This window comes from Papaver somniferum, chromosome 4, assembly GCF_003573695.1.
Source record: "Papaver somniferum cultivar HN1 chromosome 4, ASM357369v1, whole genome shotgun sequence".
NCBI classification, from domain to species: Eukaryota; Viridiplantae; Streptophyta; class Magnoliopsida; order Ranunculales; family Papaveraceae; genus Papaver; species Papaver somniferum.
In genome coordinates, this window is record NC_039361.1 from 100435321 (window position 1) to 100456550 (window position 21230).

Here is a 21230-nt window from a genome sequence, read left to right on the forward strand (position 1 = left end):
CCATGTAGACGATACACTTCTTGGAAGAACAATTCAGCTACCTTCAGTGCATTAGGTCTTCTTGCAAGCAATAAAGTGAGACATTTTTGAAAAACGGTCGACAACAACAAATACTGAATCATGCCCCTCTGAGTTCGAGGTAAACCCAATACGAAATCCATGCTCAAATCTGACCATGGTTGGCTTGGAACTTTTAGTGGTATATATAACCCTGCATTGGTTGCTTTTCCTTTTGAAACTTGACAGATTCGACATCTGTCCACGAATTTAGCAACTTCACGCCTCATTGTTGGCCAGTAATATGATTTTGAAACAAGCTGGAAAGTTTATCTCTACCCATGTGCCCCTCGTCATGTAACTCCTTAATAATCTTCAATCGAAGACTAGAATCGGGAATACACAATTGGTTACCTTTAAAGAGAAATCCTTCATGCATAAGGTAATCACTTCGTTTTCCTAGACTGATATTATCCACAATCTCCACAAAGTGTGGATCGGTTAGAATATGTTCAGAATACGAATCAAAATCTATTACCTCAGTTCGCATGGTGTTGAGTAACATACTTCGACGGCTTAAAGCATCAGCAACTTGATTCTGCGACCCAGCTTTGTGCTTCAGTACAAAAGTGAACTCTTGCAAATAAGAAGCCCACTTACCATGTCTAGATGAAAGCTTCTCTTGCCTATTGATATGCCTTAAAGAATCATGGTCAGAAAACATAATGAATTCGTTATGAATTAGATAGTGTCGCCAATGCTTCAAGGCTTGAACTATGGCATAAAACTCCACATCATAAGTACTGTAGTTGGTCTTAGCACCATTCAACTTCTCACTAAAATATGCTACAGGTCGTCCTTCCTGACTCAAAACAGCTCCAATTCCCACCTTCGATGCATCACAGTGTAATTCAAATGGCTTGCTGAAATCAGGTAACACCAATAGTGGTGCGGTTATTAGTTTTGTCTTGACTGCTTCAAAGGCTTTGTCAGCTTCCTCAGACCATGAGAACTTTCCTACTTTCATGCATTCAGTAATGGGTGCCATAATGGTGCTGAAGTGATGAATAAAACGCCGGTAAAAAGAAGCGAAACCATGAAAACTCCTTACCTCGTGCAGTGTAGTGGGTGTGGTCCAATTTCTTACAGCTTCAACCTTGGAATCATCTACCTTTATTCCATCCTTGGTTACGACATAGCCGAGAAATAGAATTTGGTCAGTCATGAATGAACACTTCTTGATGGCTGCAAATAATTTTTCCCGACGTAGAGTTGAAAGCACTTCTCGAAGATGTTGAAAATGCATGTTCATATCAACACTATAAATAAGAATATCGTCGAAATAAACGACCACAAAAGTACCGATAAAGGGCCTGAGAACTTGATTCATTATACGCATGAATGTACTAGGCGCATTGGACAATCCAAACGGCATAACCATCCACTCATATAACCCTTCTCGAGTCTTAAAAGCTGTTTTCCACTCATCACCTTCTCGAATTCTGATCTGATGGTACCCACTCTTCAAGTCGAGTTTGCTAAACACCTTCGCTCCACACAACTGATCTAGCAGGTCATCCAATCTAGGAATTGGAAAACGGTATTTTACTGTGATTTTGTTGATGGCTCGACTGTCAACACACATTCTCCACGTTCCATCTTTCTTTGGAATCAACAAGGCCGGTACAGCACAAGGACTTAGGCTCTGTCGGATCAAACCTTTCTGTAACAACTCTTCCACTTGACGACGAAGTTCTTCATGCTCCTTAGGACTCATTCTATAATGCGCTTTGTTTGGCAAGCTTGATCCAGGGATGAGATCAATATGGTGTTGTATATCCCGGAGAGGTGGTAGCTCGTCTGGCAACTCGTTAGGGAAAACATCAATAAATTCCTTAATTAAAGGTTGAGCTGCAATAGGGATATTACTTTCATCCGGTTGTTGGTCTTTGCTAATCAACACATACAGTTCTCCTGCATCTTCTGCCTCAACTTCAAACTGCTTAAACGACAAGAGATTGGTAGTTTGTCCGGTAGATGGTTTAGGTGCAATTTCTTTGCTGGGTACAAGTACTATACGTACGTCGTTCCATAAAAAGCTGTAGGTATTTTTATGCCCGTCATGACTAGTTTTCCTGTCAAACTCCCATGGTCGACCCAACAACAAGTGACAAGCATCCATACTAGTAATGTCACACCATATTTTATCTTTATATTTGTTACCAATCGAAAAAGAAACCAAGCAACGTTTGTTTACTTTCACCTCATTCCTTTTCTTAAGCCAAGAAAGTTTATATGGATGCGGATGTGCCTTGGTTTCCAGCCTAAACCGTTTCACGACCTCTTCGTCAATAATATTCTCGCAACTTCCAAGATCAATAACTAAACGACAAACTTTTCCCTCGATCGTACATGTCGACTGGAATATATTATTACGTAACCAGTTGTCGTCCTCATCTGTACGTGGAGTGAGAAAACTTCTTCTTGCTACAAAGTTCACTCCTGTATCTCCTGTAACTACTTCATCACTAGGTTCAGAGTCATCCTCTGGATACTCATCATATTCAGGTACCCAATCATCTTCTTCACGATTGTCTTCATTGAAAAGAACCTTGTTCACACGTTCTACTTTGCGACAGTCAGTGCCTTTGTGCCCAGTTTCACCGCACTTATTACACTTGCCTCCAAAATAGCTGATTGGAGTTTTACTTGGGGTCGAAACCGAATTAGGTTTGTTAACAGTACTAGTTGTTGACGTACTACGATTACTTGTTGGGGAAGATGCTACATTGTTACCCCAATTTGAACTTCTGCGCCCCACTTGTTTCTCTACCTGCCTTGCTCTATGATGTGCATCCGATATAGAACAACAGTCAAACATGTTAAGTGTATCTTGATATTGCTGAGGAAGACCACCTACATAACGTGCGACTCTTTGCTCATCTGACTCCGATAAATCGTTAAGAGAAAGTAATCGATAAAATTCCTTCGTGTACTCGTCTATAGAACGTGTTCCCTTGCGTAGGTTTTGTAGTTGCTGGTACATCAAGCTGATATAGTTGTGTGGTAAAAATTCTGCTCTCATATGTTTCTTCATCTTCTCCCACGAGACTAACTTCTGCTTCCCTTTACGAGAGCGTTGTAGTTTGTGTTGTTGCCACCACGAATTAGCTCTTCCCCGAAATATAGTTGCTACCAGCTGAACTCGTTTGTTATCTGGTACATCCTTAAATTCCAATACTTCCTCAGCTGTGTTCAACCACGAAAGAAACTCCTCCGGTTCTAAACCTCCATAGAATTCTGGAACCTCCACTTTTATTCCGGCCTTCCAGCGCTCAGAATCGTCACGTTGGATTATCCTACCTTCACGGCGTCCTCTACCAAAAGGGTTGGTATAATCCCCTTCTTCGTTGGTATTATCCCCTTCTTCCTCGTCTCCTTCTTCATGATGAATGTTATTCTGACCCATCATCACTCGGATTTCATTCAATAATTCTTCCTTCATCGTATTATAATCAATTGGATCAACTTCTTGGCCAACACGACCTCGACCACGACCTCGACCAACTGGTAACCTTGGCATATTACTAACCCTGGAATCGAACTGGCTCTGATACCAACTGATGCAGCGGATATTAGAGAAACTAGAGAAAAGAGAAGCGTTGTTCAGACTTCAAATATTCCTAGGAATATCGACTATGAACGTTGATTAATATCTAGACTTCGGTTTCCCAACTTTAGATAAAAATCGATTAAACTTGAACAAAGTTTGATAAAGAAGATATATATTCCAAAAAAAAGTTGCCCTAAACAATTTATGATGGACTCTTTTATAGGCTTGGGGAAAAACCCTAACTTGCTAGTCAAGAAAGGATGAAAAAACCCCCTAAACCGACTCAGACCCTAATTTGCTATTTTTGGAAAATTTTGGTCGACCTAAAATAATGAAAGTACTCATAAAATAAAACAATTCGCCTCAAACGACGGCCCAAACAGACTCCTAACGAAAGAGTTATTAACAAAATAAAAACTTTCCTAAAATAGGAAAAACGTATGTTTGATGCCCTAAACGATGGAATTTGGCTAAATTCTGAAGACCAAGGCAATCGAAGATTCCTTGTCCTGGTCTTTGGCTTGTTTCCCATCGAAATGGACCCCTAAGGATCTAAATTACGACACTTGGATTTTTAGCCTCCAAATAGGCTATAGCCTGCTCATCTGCATCAAATATTAAGGTGTTTTAGGCACCCATCATAAAGGCAAAGGAAAGTGATTCTTTACAGTTGCGGAATTAAGCTTTATGTAGTCTATATACACTCTCCATCCTGTTTGAACTCTTGTAGGAACAAGTTCGTCATCTTGATTTATCACACAGTGACACCCGACTTCTTTGGCACGACTTAAACTGGACTAACCCATTTGCTGTCAAAAATTGGGTAAATCACCCCCACACTTAGAAATTTGAGGATCTCTTTCTTCACGACATCCATCATTGGGGGTTAATCCTACGCTGAGCATCACGTACCGACTTGATATCATTTTCCACAAGGATTCGATGCATGCACATTGATGGACTAATGCCTTTAATGTCAGCAATTGTCCAATTGACATCACTAGGATAACGCATGGCTTCAAATATGTTTAAGCGTATGATCTCTTAATCAAATCCCATAGTGTATGTACCAGTGTCAACATCAATCTTCATTTTTACAATTTTCGTAAACGGCCTTCCAAGTAATAACAAAGTAGATGAACATGAAAAAGCGGGGGTCTAACAACCTCACACAATATTTCACTTAGCAATCTGTGTGGACTAACTCCAATATAGTTTTAAGAGAATCAACCAAACAGTCAGACTCAATCTTAATAAAAAGTATATCAAAGAGTTATATCTCAATTTCTCTATTCAATCCACAATCAAATAAATAAGAATTTGCGAGTTTAATTGAATATAAGAGAAATAACTTGAACGGTACCAAAGACCAATGTTCAAGGATCAATCAATTTCAATCAACAACCAAAGGTTGGATTTACCAATTTATCGATACAACGCACAACCTGTGATATTTCAATTATATAACAAAATATAATGCGGAAAAGAAATAACACAGACACCAGAAGTTTTGTTAACGAGGAAACCGCAAATGCAAAAAAAAAAACCCGGGACTTGGTCCAGATTTGAACACCACGCTGTATTAAGCCGCTACAGACACTAGCCTACTACAAACTAACTTCGGTCTGGAATGTAGTTGAGACCTAATCAAAAGGTAAAATCATATTCCTTACGTCTCTGATCCCCGCAGGATACTACGCACATGATTCCCTTAGATGATCTTACCCACAACTAAGAGTTGCTACGACCCAAAGTCTAACACTTGATAAACAAAGCTGTATCACACAGAAAAGTATATTGAATAGATAAATCTGTCCCCCACAGATATACCTACGAGTTTTTGTTCTGTCTTTTGATAAATCAAGGCGAACATGAACTAATTGATAACCCAGACTCATATTCCCGAAGAACAGACTAGTATTATCAATCACCTCACAATAATCTTAATCGATTAACGAAACAAGATATTATGGAATTACAAACGATGAAACGAAGTTGTATGTGACTACTTTTCTATCTTGCCTATCGGAGATATAAATCTCAAGCCAATCTTACGATTGTACTCACACACGATAGAAAACAACAAGATCAGATCACGCAACTACAGAGAAAATAGTTGGGTCTGGCTTCAAAATCCCAATGAAGTCTTCAAGTTGTTAACCTACAGGGTTTCGTGAAAAACCTAAGGTTAAAGGAGAATTGACTCTAGCTTATACAGCTAGTATCACACAAGAGGTGTGGGGATTATATTTCCCAGTTGCTAGAGTTCTCCTTTATATAGATTTCAAATCAGGGTTTGTAATCTAAGTTACCTTGGTAACAAAGCATTCAATATTCACCGTTAGATGAAAACCTGATTAGATTCAAGCTAATATCTTTCAACCGTTAGATCGAACTTAGCTTGCTATACACAAATGAAATTCCCTTTCATTTAGGTTTGAGTAACCGTACCTAAACGTGTATACTTAGTTCGGTCATAAATAGTTAACCAATGGTTAGCCATATGAGCACTTTCATATCAACCTTATTCATTTTCACCATAACTAGTTCAAATGACTCAAATGAAATAGTTTGAGAGTTGTTCAATTACTTAGATCTCATACAAGTATACAAGATACAATCGAAGCAAAATCGATTTTGATTCACGAAACAATTCATGAACATTATAACCACGGTTTTCAAAGATTGATTTCCTTAACAAGCTAAGTTCGATCTAACGGTTGAAAGATATTAGCTTGGTTGAATCAGGTTTTTCATCTAACGGTGAATATTGAATGCTTTGTTATTAAGGTATCTTGGATTACAAACCCTGATTTGAAAACTATATAAAGGAGAACTCTAGAAACTGGGAAACCTAATCCCCACACCTCTTGTATGTTACTAGTTGCATCAACTAGAGTCGATTCTCCTTTAACCTTAGGTTTCTATCGAGACCCTGTAGGTTAACGACTTCAAAGACTTCATTGGGATTGTGAAGCCATACCCAACTATTTTCTTTGTAGTTGCGTGTTCTGATCTTGCCCGATTCTATCGTTTGAGTACTATCTTCTCTAAGATTTGCTCGAGATTTAATCTCCGATAGGCAAGATAAAAAGTAATCACAAACACCTTCGTCTCATCATTTGTGATTCCACAATATATAGTTTCGTCATCATACAATTTAGATTATTGTGAGGTTATTGATAATACTAGGCTGTTCTTCGGGAATATAAGTCTGGGTTATCAATTGGTTCCTGTTCACCTTGACTTATCAAAAGACGGAACAAAAACTCTTGGGTATTTCTGTGAGAGACAGATTTGTTCATTCTATATACTTTTTTGTGTGAGACATATTTGCTTATCAGGTCTTCGACTTTGGGTCATAACAACTCTTGGTTGTGGGTGAGATCAGCTAAGGGAATCAAGTGCGTAGTATCCTGCTGGGATTAGAGACATAAGGAATGCAACTGTACCTTGAATCAGTGTGAGATTGATTAGGGTTCAACTACAATCCAGCCTGAAGTTCATTGGTAGTATGCTAGTGTCTGTAGCGGCTTAATACAATGTGGTGTTCAAATTGGACTAGGTCCCGGGATTTTTTTGCATTTGCGGTTTTCTTCGTTAACAAAATTCTGGTGTTTGTTTTATTTCTTTTCCGCATTATATTTTGTTATATAATTGAAATATCACAGGTTGTGCGTTGAATCGATCAACTGGAAAATCCAACCTTTGGTTGTTGATTGAAATTGATTGATCATTCAACATTGGTCTTTGGTACCGTTCAAGTTACTCCTATTATATTCATTCGAGCTTGCAGATTTTTATTTGCTGATTGCAGATTGAATTAAAAGTTAGAGATATAAACTCTTTGATATACATTTCTCTAGATTGAGTCTGACTGTCTAGTTGATTCACTAGAAAGTATATTGGAGTAAGTACTCTCAGATTTCCAAACGAATTTTTGGGTGTGGTTGTTAGACCCCCGCATTTTCAGAAAGCCACCTTGTCTCACATATGGATTAGGAGTCGCATCTTGCTTGTTCGCATAGCTAAAATTTGGGTGATCTTTCCAACCACAATTATAGGTATTCGAGTATTTGTCATACCTTTGCCTCTGATTAGGATATAGCATTTACCCCGACTTCCTCTTCGTACGAAGGAATGATCATTGCATCCATTCTTTGGACTACCTTTTCTATGTTGATTATCAGTTGCTCTGACTGTGAAGTTTCTTCTATCTCGCCGACTATTCTGATGTTTGAGTTGTTTCTTGTATAATATTGTGGTGCATTCGAAGCCATACTCTCAATCAAACTAGTTGGTTATGAGATTGTTTTTCAGTAAGTGAACTACCATCGGCTGCATCAATCAAGTTCCTTTAGTCCGGAAGTAATCCTTCGTAAAAGTATTGAATGATGAGTGTTGGTGATATGTTGTGATGTGATTATCTTGTCGCCGATCTTTTGTATCTCTCCTAGTATTCATAAAGAGATTCCTCAGTAATTTGCAGAATGCCCCTAATCTACTTGCGAACAACGGACGCCTTAGAAGCAGGAAAGTACTTCTCTAGTAATAACTTTTTCATTTCAGTACATGATGTAATAATCCCTGGAGGAAGGTAATACAGCCATTCTTCTGCTAAATTTGTTAATGAGAATGGGAAGGCTTGTAGCATAGCCCTGTCACTGTCTTCGGTTCCTTGCTTAAGACTTGTCATCTTATACTGAAAATACTTGAATATGATGATTTAGATCTTCACTGGGAAGTCCCTTGAAATTCGGAAAATGGTGAATGAGATTCGACTTCAGCTCCACTGTGCAGATAGAATAATATACAATGGTTCTGAATCTAAGATGGATATGTCGACTCTCGCATCTTCTTCTCCAAAGGTGGAGGTGGTGGTGAATTTGTATCGTTTACCATCTCTGTTATAGACGGTTTTTTGTTGCAACTACTGACGTGCTTGCAGTACCGTTCCTTTGCAACTTTGAATCTCGCGCCTCAGATAATCTCACTCTTTTGGTGCCAGAGATTAAGTACATAAAACAGAAATTTATAAAACAAAGTTAAAAACTAAAACAAAAATAAAACTAAAAGAAACAACTAAAGCTACCGGCTGCTCCCTGGAAGCGACACCAAAATTTGATGTGTGTCATGGGTGCAACAAATTAGTGATCTTATTTCCAATCAATTATAAATAATATAATGGGAGTCAAGTTCGTTCCGACGAAGAGCAGGTAGATTTAATTGTCAAAATGTCACAATGGGGGTTTTGAGTTCGATTAAAGCAAAGTAAATAGTAAAGCAAATAAAGTTGAGTTGTAAGTGAAAAAGCGGGGGTCTAACAACCTCACCCAATATTTCGTTTAGGAAATCTGTATGGAAAAACTCCAATATAATTCTGAGAGCACCAACTAATAAAGCGAGCTCAATAAATAAATATATCCAAAAGTTATATCTCTGTTTCACAATGTAATCAGCAAATCAAACAGATAGAAATCTGCGAGCCTGATTATTATGTGAAACAACTTCAACGGTACCAAAGACCAATGTTCAAGTGTCAATCAATTTATATCAACAACCAAAGGTTCGATTATTTAATTGATTGAACTACGCACAACTGGTGATATTTCAATTATATAAACAAATATAATGCGGAAAAGAAAAAACACAGATACCAGAAAATTTGTTAACGAGGAAACCGCAAATGCAGAAAAACCCCGGGACAAATTTAAACACCACACTGTATTAAGCCTTTACATACACTAGCCTACTCCAAGTTAACTTCGGACCAGAATGTAGTTGAGCCCTAACAAATCTCATACTGAACAAGGTACAACCGCGTTCCTTACTCCTCTGCATCCCAACATGACTCTGCGCACTTGATTCCCTTAGTTGATCTCACCCACAACTAAGAGTTGCTACGACCCAAAGTCGAATACTTGATAAACCAATCTGTCTCACACAGAAAAGTCTATTGAATAGATAAATCTGTCTCCCACATAAATACCTATGAGTTTTGTTCCTTCTTTTGATAAATCAAGGTGAACAGGAACCAATTGATACATCGGTCTTATATTCCCGAAGAACAGCCTAGTAATATCAATCACCTCACAATAATCTTAATCGTATGGTAGCGAAAAAAGATATTGTGGAATCATAAACGATGAGACGAAGATGTTTGTGACTACTTTTTATCTTGCCTATCTGAGATTAAATTTCGAGCAAATCTTAGAGAAGATGGTACTCAATATGATAGAAAACAGCAAGATCAGAACACGCAAATACAGAGAAAATAGTTGGGTCTGGCTTCACAATCCCAATGAAGTCTTCAAGTCGTTAACCTATAGGGTTTTGGAAAAAACGTAAGGCTAAAGGATAATCGACTCTAGTCGCAACTAGTATCACACAGGAGGTGTAGGGATTAGTTTTCAAATCAGTATTTGAAATAATGTTACCTTGGTAACAAATCTTTCAAGCTAATATCTTTCAACCGTTAGATCGAACTTAGCTTGTTACACACAAATGAAAAGTGACTTCATTTAGATATGAGTAACTGTACCTAAACGTGTGCACCTTGTTGGCTCAACAATAGTTAACCGAAGTTAGCCATATGAACACTTTCATATCAACCTTATTCATCTTAACCATAACTAGTTCAAATGACTCAAATGAAACTAGTTCTAGAGTTATTCAATTGTTTATATTCTCATAGAAGTATACAAGACACAATTGAAGCAAAATCGATTTTGATTCACTCGAATCAATTCATGAACAGTACAGCCATGGTTTGAAAAAGATTGCATTCCTTAATATATAAATGTATTAGTTCATGAACAAACCAATATTAGAACATAACCTACTCAAGAATGCAAACAGGTACGCATACCTAAGTGGTCAGACTTAGTTTGGGTTCTCCAGTATACGAATGGGTACACATACCTCCAAACTCAGTTGAATTTACGGGCATGAACTTTACGCCAGTACGCATACGGGTATGCATACTAAGTTCTCGGACTTTCATTAACCAACCAGTGCGCATACGGGTATGCATACTATGGTTCCCGGACTTGGAATAACATGCAACAGTTTAGCATACAAGTATGCATATTGTGTATATCCAATCATGGTTAATTGTTCTAAATCCCATTTCAATTATTGAAACATTCTTAGAAGATGACAATAGCTGTCTCACACAAACTATTAGCTTCAAAGAAATTTTCAAGTAATCGAATGATCAATACGAAACATTTCGAGTCTACATCAAATGACTGTCTCACATAAATCATGTAAGATGTTACCAGGCGATTTTCACATGATAATCTTTTGACTTTCGTCAAGAATATAAGATGAACTTGGTCAAAGCGAAAGCTTACCAACACATATTTCGAGAAATATGTAAGCGAGTTAAACTCGGCTCGAAATATCAAATGTGTATAATCGAAGTCTATATAACTATACAACTTTTGTCTTAAATAAGAGATATAGTAGATAGACTTTAGAGTGATAGATGAGTTAAAGTATCCACATACCTTTTGTTGATGAAGTTCCACAAGCTCCCCTTATTATCTCTTCGTCTTCAATCGATGAACGCCGTGAAGTCTATTGCTCAACTACACTTACTATCCTAATCCGAGACTTAGCTATAAATAGACTAGAAATCAAGACTTGTAGTTTTGGAAAGTAAACTTGACAACAAGCTTGAGATAGCAACGCTTGCGAGTTCGACCGAGAAGTGCTCTAACAATCTCCCCCTTTGTCAATTTTAGTGACAAAACTACCAATATATATGGATTACAAGATAAATAAACTTTGTAGCTTCTCATCCAAATGCTTGATTTCCTTGGTTCTTCAACATTACTCGAAATCTTCGTCACTTCCAAGTACTCCAGTGATTCTGAACGTGTTCAACTCAGCATCATAGTTGTTGAAGATCCACAGCTATAACAATATATAAAAACAAGATGTTTTCTTATTGTTATACAGTGTCATAGTATTATTACACAACATCAAAGTCCAATTGTATCACAACTTTGACAACAATACTATGGTGATATGTATCAGTTCCCCTTAGTCAATACTTCATCTCATATGAAAACCACTCCCCCTTACATAATGATCCGTAAACCATATGTATTTGTAGTGTGAACTACACATTAATTCTCCCTCTTTTTGTCAATATAAATTGGCAAATCTACGAAAACTAATGGGATCATAATGAAATTCTCATAGAGATTCTTCATGACTAAAAGAAAACATATCAACTTCATTTAGATGCAATCATATAGTCGAAACTAAATGCATTCATCAAGAAGTTTATAAAGATATAAGAAAACTCCTACAATATTCCACAGCCGCACTCCTCACAAAGATTTGGCAATTGAGCACAAGTTCAAATAAGAACTCTCCCCCATAAAATGCCATTCCCGAAAGAACAAAAAAAGCGACCTTACTTTTGCAAGAAAAGAAGGATTTCTTTGGACATTAACAAATTACATGAAACATGAATTTGTATCCATAAAACTCAATTAAATTAACCACAAGTGAACCCAATGATTAATTTAATCGGAAATGCTCAACGTAAGAGAACTTACGGAGCCGCACAGTACTTTCACATAGAAGTGTATCAGGGAAAGATCAATATTGCGGAATATTCAAAGATTCATTTTATTTTTTATGAAATTTGATAATGATATCATAGACTTAATCTTTGTAATCAAAAGTTCATCATATCTTCCATCAATATTTGCATAATGACACAATAAGCTTAACTTTTGACATAATACGGGATAATCATAGTTCACGGACACAAACACACATATCCCATTTTTGCAATATATGAAACCAATAAAGATTAATACTACAAAATCATCTTCCAAATTAACTTTAGAATTTAAATAAATAAATCTAAAAAAAATGCAAGATGAAAATCGTTTAGCTATGTGTACTCACAATAATTGTTATTCCAAACCCTAGTTATCCTTCTTAAATCATAAGAATAAGTTCTCATAAGAAGTTTCCTAGACATTAAGACCTTTGAGAAATTCTTTATCGTCCTCGAACTCCTTGTCATCAACAGCCATTGGAACGTAAGGTTCATGAAGAAAGGATCCAATTCCAACAAACCTTCTTGACTGATGTGGAACCAAGGCCTTCTGAATTTCAAGAGTCCTAAAAATAATAGCCTTTATTTGCTGTATTCTGAAGATTTGAAGGAACAACCCTTGGTTTTCTCACATTCCTCCTTTTTCTTTTCAAAGTTGAAGGTACATGAGATTTATGTTTTTCCTTCATGATTGATGGCTTAACAATCATATTAACATCTTTTCCATCAGAAGACATAATGCTTGGAGTCTCCATAAAAGTATGAGATTGTGAGAGGAATTCACAAATCAGGCTCAACAAGCAATCTTGTGATAAAAAGAGTTTTTTATAGAAGGAAAAAGGAATGTAGGGTTACGGAACCTTTATACAAATGAAGATTCACATACACACAATTCTCAACCCTAAAGAAGGCAGAATTGTCGATTTTAACCCTCTTTTATTGATCGAACAAGGAAAGCACTTTCAATATCAATTAGGTATGAAAAGATGAAAAAATTCCAAACAGGCGAAATACAAAAAAAAAAAAAAAAAAAAAAAAAAAATCCTAACGCCTGAAGTGTGCAATCTCTTGTCTCTTTTGAACCAGGCACTTGAGACAAGATACACCAACAACACAATTAAGTTGTGCTGGGGTGAACAATAATCTGTCCACCATAACCTTCTTGAATGGAATTCATAGAATCCTATTTCACAGACTGTTTAGACCGTATTTATTTCTCTAGTGGTCTAATCTTTTCTTTAGAAATTAACTTCTTCGGAGAAGAGATGAGTTTACATACCTCAGAAAACTTCTGAACAAGTTTGAGCTTGTTTGATAATCGATTTACTCTCGGTTGAATTATATTGACATATTTTATTTTATGTTTGTACTTGTAACACATAGACAGTTCATGACTAGTAAAAGTATAATAAGAACATGTCAATCGTACTTCCCAGTGTATTTGCAGCAAGACCTTATCAACATAAAATTTATGATCACTATTATCAAGAATTGCAGCAAGACCTTTCTTCCCAGTGTATTTCCTACGATTTGGACACTCATTAGCAAAATGACCAAAACCTTTACACTTGAAACACTGAGGCATATCCTCATCATCAGTGTCGACGGTCTTTGTTTTTAAGAGGGGCACAGTCGTGAGGTTTGACTGATGACCTGGGTTCATCTCTGATGAACCGTTTACTTCTCTTCAATAGAAGATCTATAAACTGTCTAGTGATCAATGAAACTGAGTTGTCAAGATCTTTATCTGATGAATCGGTCTCAATATGATCAAATTCAGAGTGGCCAACACTTTTACTTTTATCAAGTAATTTAGTGTTCTTTTGTGCTTTGAAAGCAATATCCTTCTGTTTGTGGGTGAAAACCGTTTCTGCTGATTTTGGTAATTTCGGGTGTGTGGGTGAGAAGCGAGTCTCAACCTTAAACAATGTACTGCACGGGATTTGAGAGACCAATCTGTACAATCCTGGCTTAAACCAAGAAATGGCCGTTCCATGCTTGCTTAGGTCACAAAGTGAAGGAGAAGGGTTGGTCTTAGGGAGGGAAGCGAAGAAAGTGTTGAGACCAGGATAGTTGATTCTGGAAGTGTGAGAGTTTTTGTGACTTGTATCAGAAAGTAGAACTGGTAAGCCGAATGGAAAGTTACCTGGTGATTTCTAGATGATGTATGTTACCGACCAAAAACTTGTCTTTTGGTGGAAATAGGTGAGACCTATTTATACAAGTCATAGTGAAACGTACCCTGGTCTCGTAGGAAGTGGAAACGATTGAGTGGTAGAAGAAAAGAGTAACATGTAACTGCCATACATTATGCTTCCATGATGAGAGAAGTGAATTCGTGGAACCGCCGGTCATTACTCTTCCATGATGAAGGAGATAAATTGTTTACACCGTTACTTATCACCAACACTAATTATCCTACTTCATGACACTTTCTTGTAACAGGCGCATTGCACGCCGCACACTATAAACCGCCAGACCAATACCCTGATGAGCATCCCCCAGTTTGTGACATATTTTGATGTCTCGAGTATTTCCGTGGAAAACATGTAGCACTTTGCTACGTGTGGTAAGTTAAAATTGAGAGGCTTGCCGCCGGTAAATAGCATGTAATGCTAGGCTCGTCTTGGCTAGTCGCCTAAAACTTGCCGCGAGCTTATCGGTTTGGTGGTGAACTTCGATGGCCGAGATCGCATCTTATGAATAAGGGTAGCAGTTGATTGTGGCTACCTTGTGTTGGCGCCTGAAAATGGCGCAGTGGCATTGCGGCATGACTTGTGCATGCCAGTGGCACGATGGAGAAAGTGGCCCCTGATGTAGCCATGGTCGCTGGGTTTAGGCGGTTGGTCGCCTAAAAGTTGCCACAAGTCCATCAGTTCGGTGGCGAACTTGTATGGCTGAGATTGTATCTCATGAAGAATGATGGCCATTGATCATGGCCACATCTTGTTATATAGTGAAGTGGCGTCGGCCACATGCTAATGGCATGCTGGTGGCGTATCCATGGCATGGTGGCATGCTAGTAGTCGCGGCATAGTGGTATGCCAGAGATGTTGCAGCATGGCCAAAGCTAAAAATTGGCTTCGCAGCCAAAGTTAGGGTTTGGCATCATCGAAGGATTTGTCGTGGCAAGTCTTGGCGCCGTTGGAAAGATTTGGCAAGGCCAAGTCTTGGCTCCTTGGAAGGATTTGGCGTGGCTAAGTCTTGGCGCCATCGGAAAGATTTGGCGTGGCCAAGGCGCCATGGAAGAATTCCCCGGGGAAAATTAGGGCTTGGCGTGGCCAAGGCACCATGGAAGAATTACCCGGGGGAGAATTAGGGCTTGGCGTGGACAAGGCGCCATGGAAGAATTCCCCGTGGGAGAATTAGGGCTTGGCGTGGCTAAGGCGCCGTGGAGTCGGACCCACATGTGGCGTGGCAACCTTGGTGTTAGAGCACTGCTCGGAAAAACTCGCATGCGTTTCCATCTCAAGCATGTTTGTCAATGTTAGTGATCAAAACTATAAGTCTTGATTTCTAGTCTCTTATAGATAAGTCTCAGACTAGGATAGTAAGTGTAGTTGAGCTCAAGGACTTCATGGCGATTCATCATACAAGTAGAAGATCTACTCAAGGAACCGTGGAACTTATCGACAAAAGGGTATGTGGAGACTTGAAATTATCTATCACTCAAAAGTCTATCTATTCTATATCCTACTCTTTGAGACAAAATTCGTATATATATATATACTAGATTATGCACATTTGGTATTTCGATCCGAGTATACCTCGCCTATCTATATCTCGAAATATGTGTTTGTAAGATTTTCGCTTCGACCAAGTTTATCTTTACCTAGTGACGAAAGTCATGATATGTTTCAATCATTTTGAATATTGCTTCGACGAGAAATAGTGTAACAACTATATAACGTCCTCTAAGAATGTTTCAATGATTGGAATGAGAGTTTAGATTACATAACCAAAGGATTCCTTGAACCGAAGTTTTCGAACTTTGTTGATCAAGAGAACCGAAAGTATGGCAAGTGCCAAGTCCGCGAACTCAGTACGCGAACTGCCGAAGTTCTCAAGCCCGAGAATTTCTGCCGGAGTTGAAAAACTACTTGCGTGAGCAAGTCCGCGAACCCATTCCGCGAACCGGCGAAGTTCTCAAACCCGAGAATTTCTGCCGGAGTTTGTAAACTCTATCTGGTGTGTTAAGTCGGCGAACCTAGTCTGCGAACTTGAGAAGGTTATATATCTAAAGATGATTTCTGAACTTAATCTTAAAAGACTAAGGAATGCATTTGCAAAGGGTAGCTATTAAATTTCATGAACCGATTCGAGTGAATCAAATTATCTTTGCTTCAATTGTGTCTTGTGTAGTTACATAAGATTTCCTTGCAATTGAACAACTCTCTTAACTAGTTCATTTGAGTCATTTGAACTAGTTATGGTGAAGAAGAACATGGTTGGTATGAAACGCTCATATGGTTAACCTTTTGGTAAACTATTGTTGAACCAACAATGTACAAGTTTGGGTGCGGTTAACAAACCTAGAAGCGTATAGTCATTTGTGTATAACAAGCCAAGTTTTCGATCTAATAGTTGAGAAATATTAGCTTGAATCTAAATCAGGTTTTCATCTAACGGTGGATATTGATTGCTTTGTAACTACCTGATTTGAAAGGATATATAAGGGGACATCTAGCAACTCTGCAATACTAATCCCCACACCTTACGTGTGATACCAGTTTGCGCGCTAGAGTTGATTCTCCTTTAACCTTTGGTTTTCTTCTTCTAAAACCAGGTTCACGACTTAAAGACTTCATTGGGATTGTGAAGCCAGACCGATGCTACTTTTATCGTAGTTGTGTGATCTGATCTTGCATCTTATATCGTAACAGTATAATCATATTGATTGGCTTGAGATTGTTTGATTTCTCCGATACGCAAGATATAAAAAGTAATCACAAACATCTTCGTCTCATCGTTTGTGATTCCACAACATATTGTTTCGCTACCATACGATTAAGATTGTTGTGAGGTGATTGATTAATCTAGGTTGTTCTTCGAGAATATAATACCGGATTATCAATTGGTTCCTGTTCGCCTTGATTATTAACAAAAGACGGAACAAAAACTTTAGGGTTTTTCTGTGGGAGGCAGATTGATCCTTTGATAGACTTGTCTGTGTGAGACAGATTTGTTTATTGTTAAAGCCTGAGATTTTGGGTCGTAGCAACTCTTAGTTGTGGGTGAGATCATCTAAGGGAATCAAGTGCGCAGTATCCTGCTGGGATCAGAGGCGTAGGGAGTACAACTGTACCTTGGATCAGTGGGAGACTGATTGGGGTTCAACTATAGTCCAGTCTGAAGTTAGCTTGGAGTAGGCTAGTGTCTGTAGTGGCTTAATACAGTGTGTATTCAATCTTGACTAGGTCCCGGGGTTTTTCTGCATTTGCGGTTTCCTCGTTAACAAAATTTCTGGTGTCTGTGTTATTTCAGTTTCCGCATTATATTGTTTATATTTATAACTTAAATAATATAGGTTGTGCGTTTAGATCATCAATTAGATTAATCCAACCTTTGGTTGTTGATTATCATTGATTGATCCTTGGACATTGGTCTTTGGTACCGTCCAAGTTATTCCTTGTATTTGATTAGAACTCGCAGGATCTGCTTGAGTAAATCAATTTAAGAGAGAGATATAAACTCGTTGATATACTTTTAATTGATTGAGTCTTGTTGATTCTATTGAAAGTATATTCGAGTTTGTCCATACAGATTGCTAAGCGAAATATTGGGTGGTGTTGTTAGACCCCCGCTTTTTCACTTGGCCCTGTTGCCACGCCAATCCCATTGCTCTGGGAATGTTATTTGGCTTTTGTAGCAATTTGCTCAAATTAGGGTTTGTCGAAACCCTAATTGGTGCACGTGGCATGCGGTTGCGGTATGGCGCGACTTTTGTGCAATTGGCGCCATGGCTATGCCAAAGGAACCATGGCAAGGCCATAGTGTGGAAACGGCCACATGAGTAGGAATTGCCGTGGGTGGCTATTTATGGCAGGTTTCCACGAAGTGGCATGTTTGCGAAGTTGGCATGTTGCGAAGTTGCCGCGGTAGGGTGTGTTTGGCCTTTAATGTATGGTGACAAGTTTAGAGTAACCTGATTGGCCATGAAAGGGCCATGCCAAACATAAGGCGCGACCACACTTCTGGTGAGAGTGTTGCGCCTTTAGGGCGAACTGGTTGGTCAATGGGAAGTGGGTCCGGTAATCTAGGGCGTGGCCGCACTTCCAGTGCGTTGTGACAGTTTCAATGCGACCTGATTGGTCGATAGAAATGGGGCCGGCAAGCACCATGGGTCCGGCCTTGTTCGGAATGCGCGTGGCACATTTAGGGCGACCTGATTGGTCAATGGGAAGTGGGGCCGGCAAGCTAGGGTGTGGCCAAACTTCCAGCACGCTGTGGCGGACTTAATTAATTTTGACAAGTAAGGTCTGGTATATTGCGTGAGTCGCGAAAACCTAAATTTTGCAAGTTAGTCAGGTTGACTAAACTCTATATATCGACACATAGCTCTTTTAAGTTCTTTGCCAGAGAGAAGCATGCTTTTCGATTGAATACCTTATGCAAAGATCTTATTCTTGATACTTGGAGATTCATGCTACTCTGCTGCGAGTGAACACAAATCGTCATGCCATATCAACATTAAGAGTTCAGCCGGATAACATAGCATAGAAGGCATCCAGAGGAACTTATTTAAGTGAATATACGCGAGGCGCCGAAATTTACAGAACATCTGGGATTCGCCAGTCTCTATAAATTTCATGTAAATATATTGAGCGGCTCAATAAATTTGCCAGTGGAGAGGTTAGCACATGTGGCTCTGTTTCCTTGCAGAGTGACGCTACATCAGATGCAAGGTTTTACGATTTTAACCCTAAGCTAAAAACCACCATCAACATTAAGTCCCCTGCTTAGCACGTAACAGTGGCGTTGTTGCGGGGTAAGCATGAGATGGTGACGGACAAGAGCAAAATCGAAGAGGGTCAAGGCGTGAAGAGTTTTCCAGGGAAATTCAACTAACCTTTAGCAGAAGGCATGAGGAATCCGTGATCCTTGTATTGATGACTTGGCGCACTTCCGGCTTGACCAGGGGGTGTTGGCGTAGAGTTTTTCTTCCCGGAACGTTGGTGCCAATTTGGGTCATGGGGTGGTGAAGATGGCGCCTCCGTCTTGGGAATGGCGGACGGTGCGGCTTTGAACGGTGGAGATTGCGTTGCTTTGAACGACAAAGATGGTGCTTCAATCTTGTCCAAGCGGAGATGAAGCTGCAGAAAGGCGAATAGCGCGACTATCTTGGAAAGGACGATAGTGCGGCTAGCTCGGAATAACGCTATTAGCTTGGGCGGGGGATTCTGGCACGAGCCTGGTGTGGATGACTTGGAGTAGCGGATGGGTGCGGCTAGCTTGGAAGGGCCAATGGCATGACTATCTTGGAAGGTCCAATGGCATGACTAGCTTGGAATGTCCAATGGTGTGACTAGCTTTGAAAGGACAATGGCGTGACTAGCTTGGAGGGGCCAATGGCGTGCTAGCTTGGGACGCAGAGACTGCGCTGTCTTGAACGGCTGAGATGGCGCCGCTTTGGATGGATACGGAAAGGTGGATGGCGCGGCTAGCTTGGAGTAGCAGATGGCGTTGTTGGTGCATCGTCTATCGAGCATAGAAGCTAGCATTGGAAGAATGCGAGATGTTGGTGTCGTCTAGGACGTGGAGCCGTTGGCGCTGCTGGCTCGGAGTGGAAAGGTGGCGCTGGTTAAGTCACAGAATGACTTGGATACCAAGCCCTAATTACTCCGTATAAACAAATATCTAATCTAACTGGTGTTACGCATGTGAAGCCTTAATTCACGTTGGTAAAAGATTTTTTGTTGAATATAAGAGGTGAACTTGAATCCTTCGCTCATACAGATTATCATAAAATTCGCATCCACCTTCTTTACAGGTACTGTCTCGTGTTTCTTCCCCTAGTTCCATTTTGTATTTCTCATCATGTAGATTGTCGATGCAAACGTGGTAATTTTTTTTTTTTTTTTGTAGCATATAATGGGATCTTCTAGTGATGATCGTACCTCTTCGGAGAGAAATTCCGAACTCGATGAAACCCAGTTTTCTTCTCATGAGGAGATATTAAACAGAATTGATTCTCTGTTCCACGGGGCTGACGAGATTATCCAAGGCATGTCTCTTACCCATTTATGCAGAGTGTGGATGTGTGTTCAGACTCTCTTGGATTCAGTGGACATGGAGGAAAAGTGGAGGCTTGATGAAGCATCCCATTTCGTCGAGAGATCTCAGAGCAATGAATCTTATCTACAACCCAGTGCTAGGGCTGAACGACTCGCCTCTCGGTTGAAGCAGCGAAAGACTGAGTCCATGAAACTTTTAGATGAGAGTCAGTTTAATTACCCTGTCTGCGATGGTATTGTAATCCTTGACCTTGATGTGGAAGAACCGGGACATCCTCAAGAAGCTGCTGGAAAAGCTCATGAGTGAGATGTCGACACGGTTTACGAAACTAAAGCAGCTTCTGGAGTGGACGCCGAAACTGTTTTCAGGGTCGTTGAAGCGATCACTGAGGATGTCGTTGAGGCGGACGAGGATACGGAGGCAACACATGTTGGAGATATTGGAGAAGCCACGGAAACATATGCTGGGACTGTTGTTGAAACAAACGCCGGACATGATATGGAAGCTGCCGCTGAGGCGGCCTCCGGATGGGATGTTGTGGTCGTTGTTGCTGAGGCGGCCTCTGGATGGAATGCTGGAGTTGTTGCTGCTGAGGCGTCCGGATGGAATGTTTGCTGCTAGAGAGGGTGTTGGGGAAAGTGCTTGAGAAAGCTCTGGTGAAGGCACTATTGATCCAGGCGTCTGCCATTAACGACCAATTTTTTCCACTTTTGCTATTTCTTGTCGGCGTGTAGCCTCTTTTGATATTCCAAAAGTTTACTTTCACTTTCTTGTTTTCATGGCGGAGTTAGGGCTTCGCCA

The 21230-nt window shown here is 39.5% G+C and overlaps 1 protein-coding gene across 1 annotated transcript; it reads right to left on the reverse strand.

Moving 5' to 3' along the window:
• Window positions 1-283: 283 nt before the first annotated feature.
• LOC113272884 lies at window positions 284-3580 on the reverse strand. The gene has a single exon (XM_026522675.1). It carries the CDS (start codon window positions 3578-3580, stop codon window positions 284-286), a length of 3297 nt encoding a protein of 1098 aa, XP_026378460.1.
• Between the last annotated feature and the right edge of the window lie 17650 nt (window positions 3581-21230).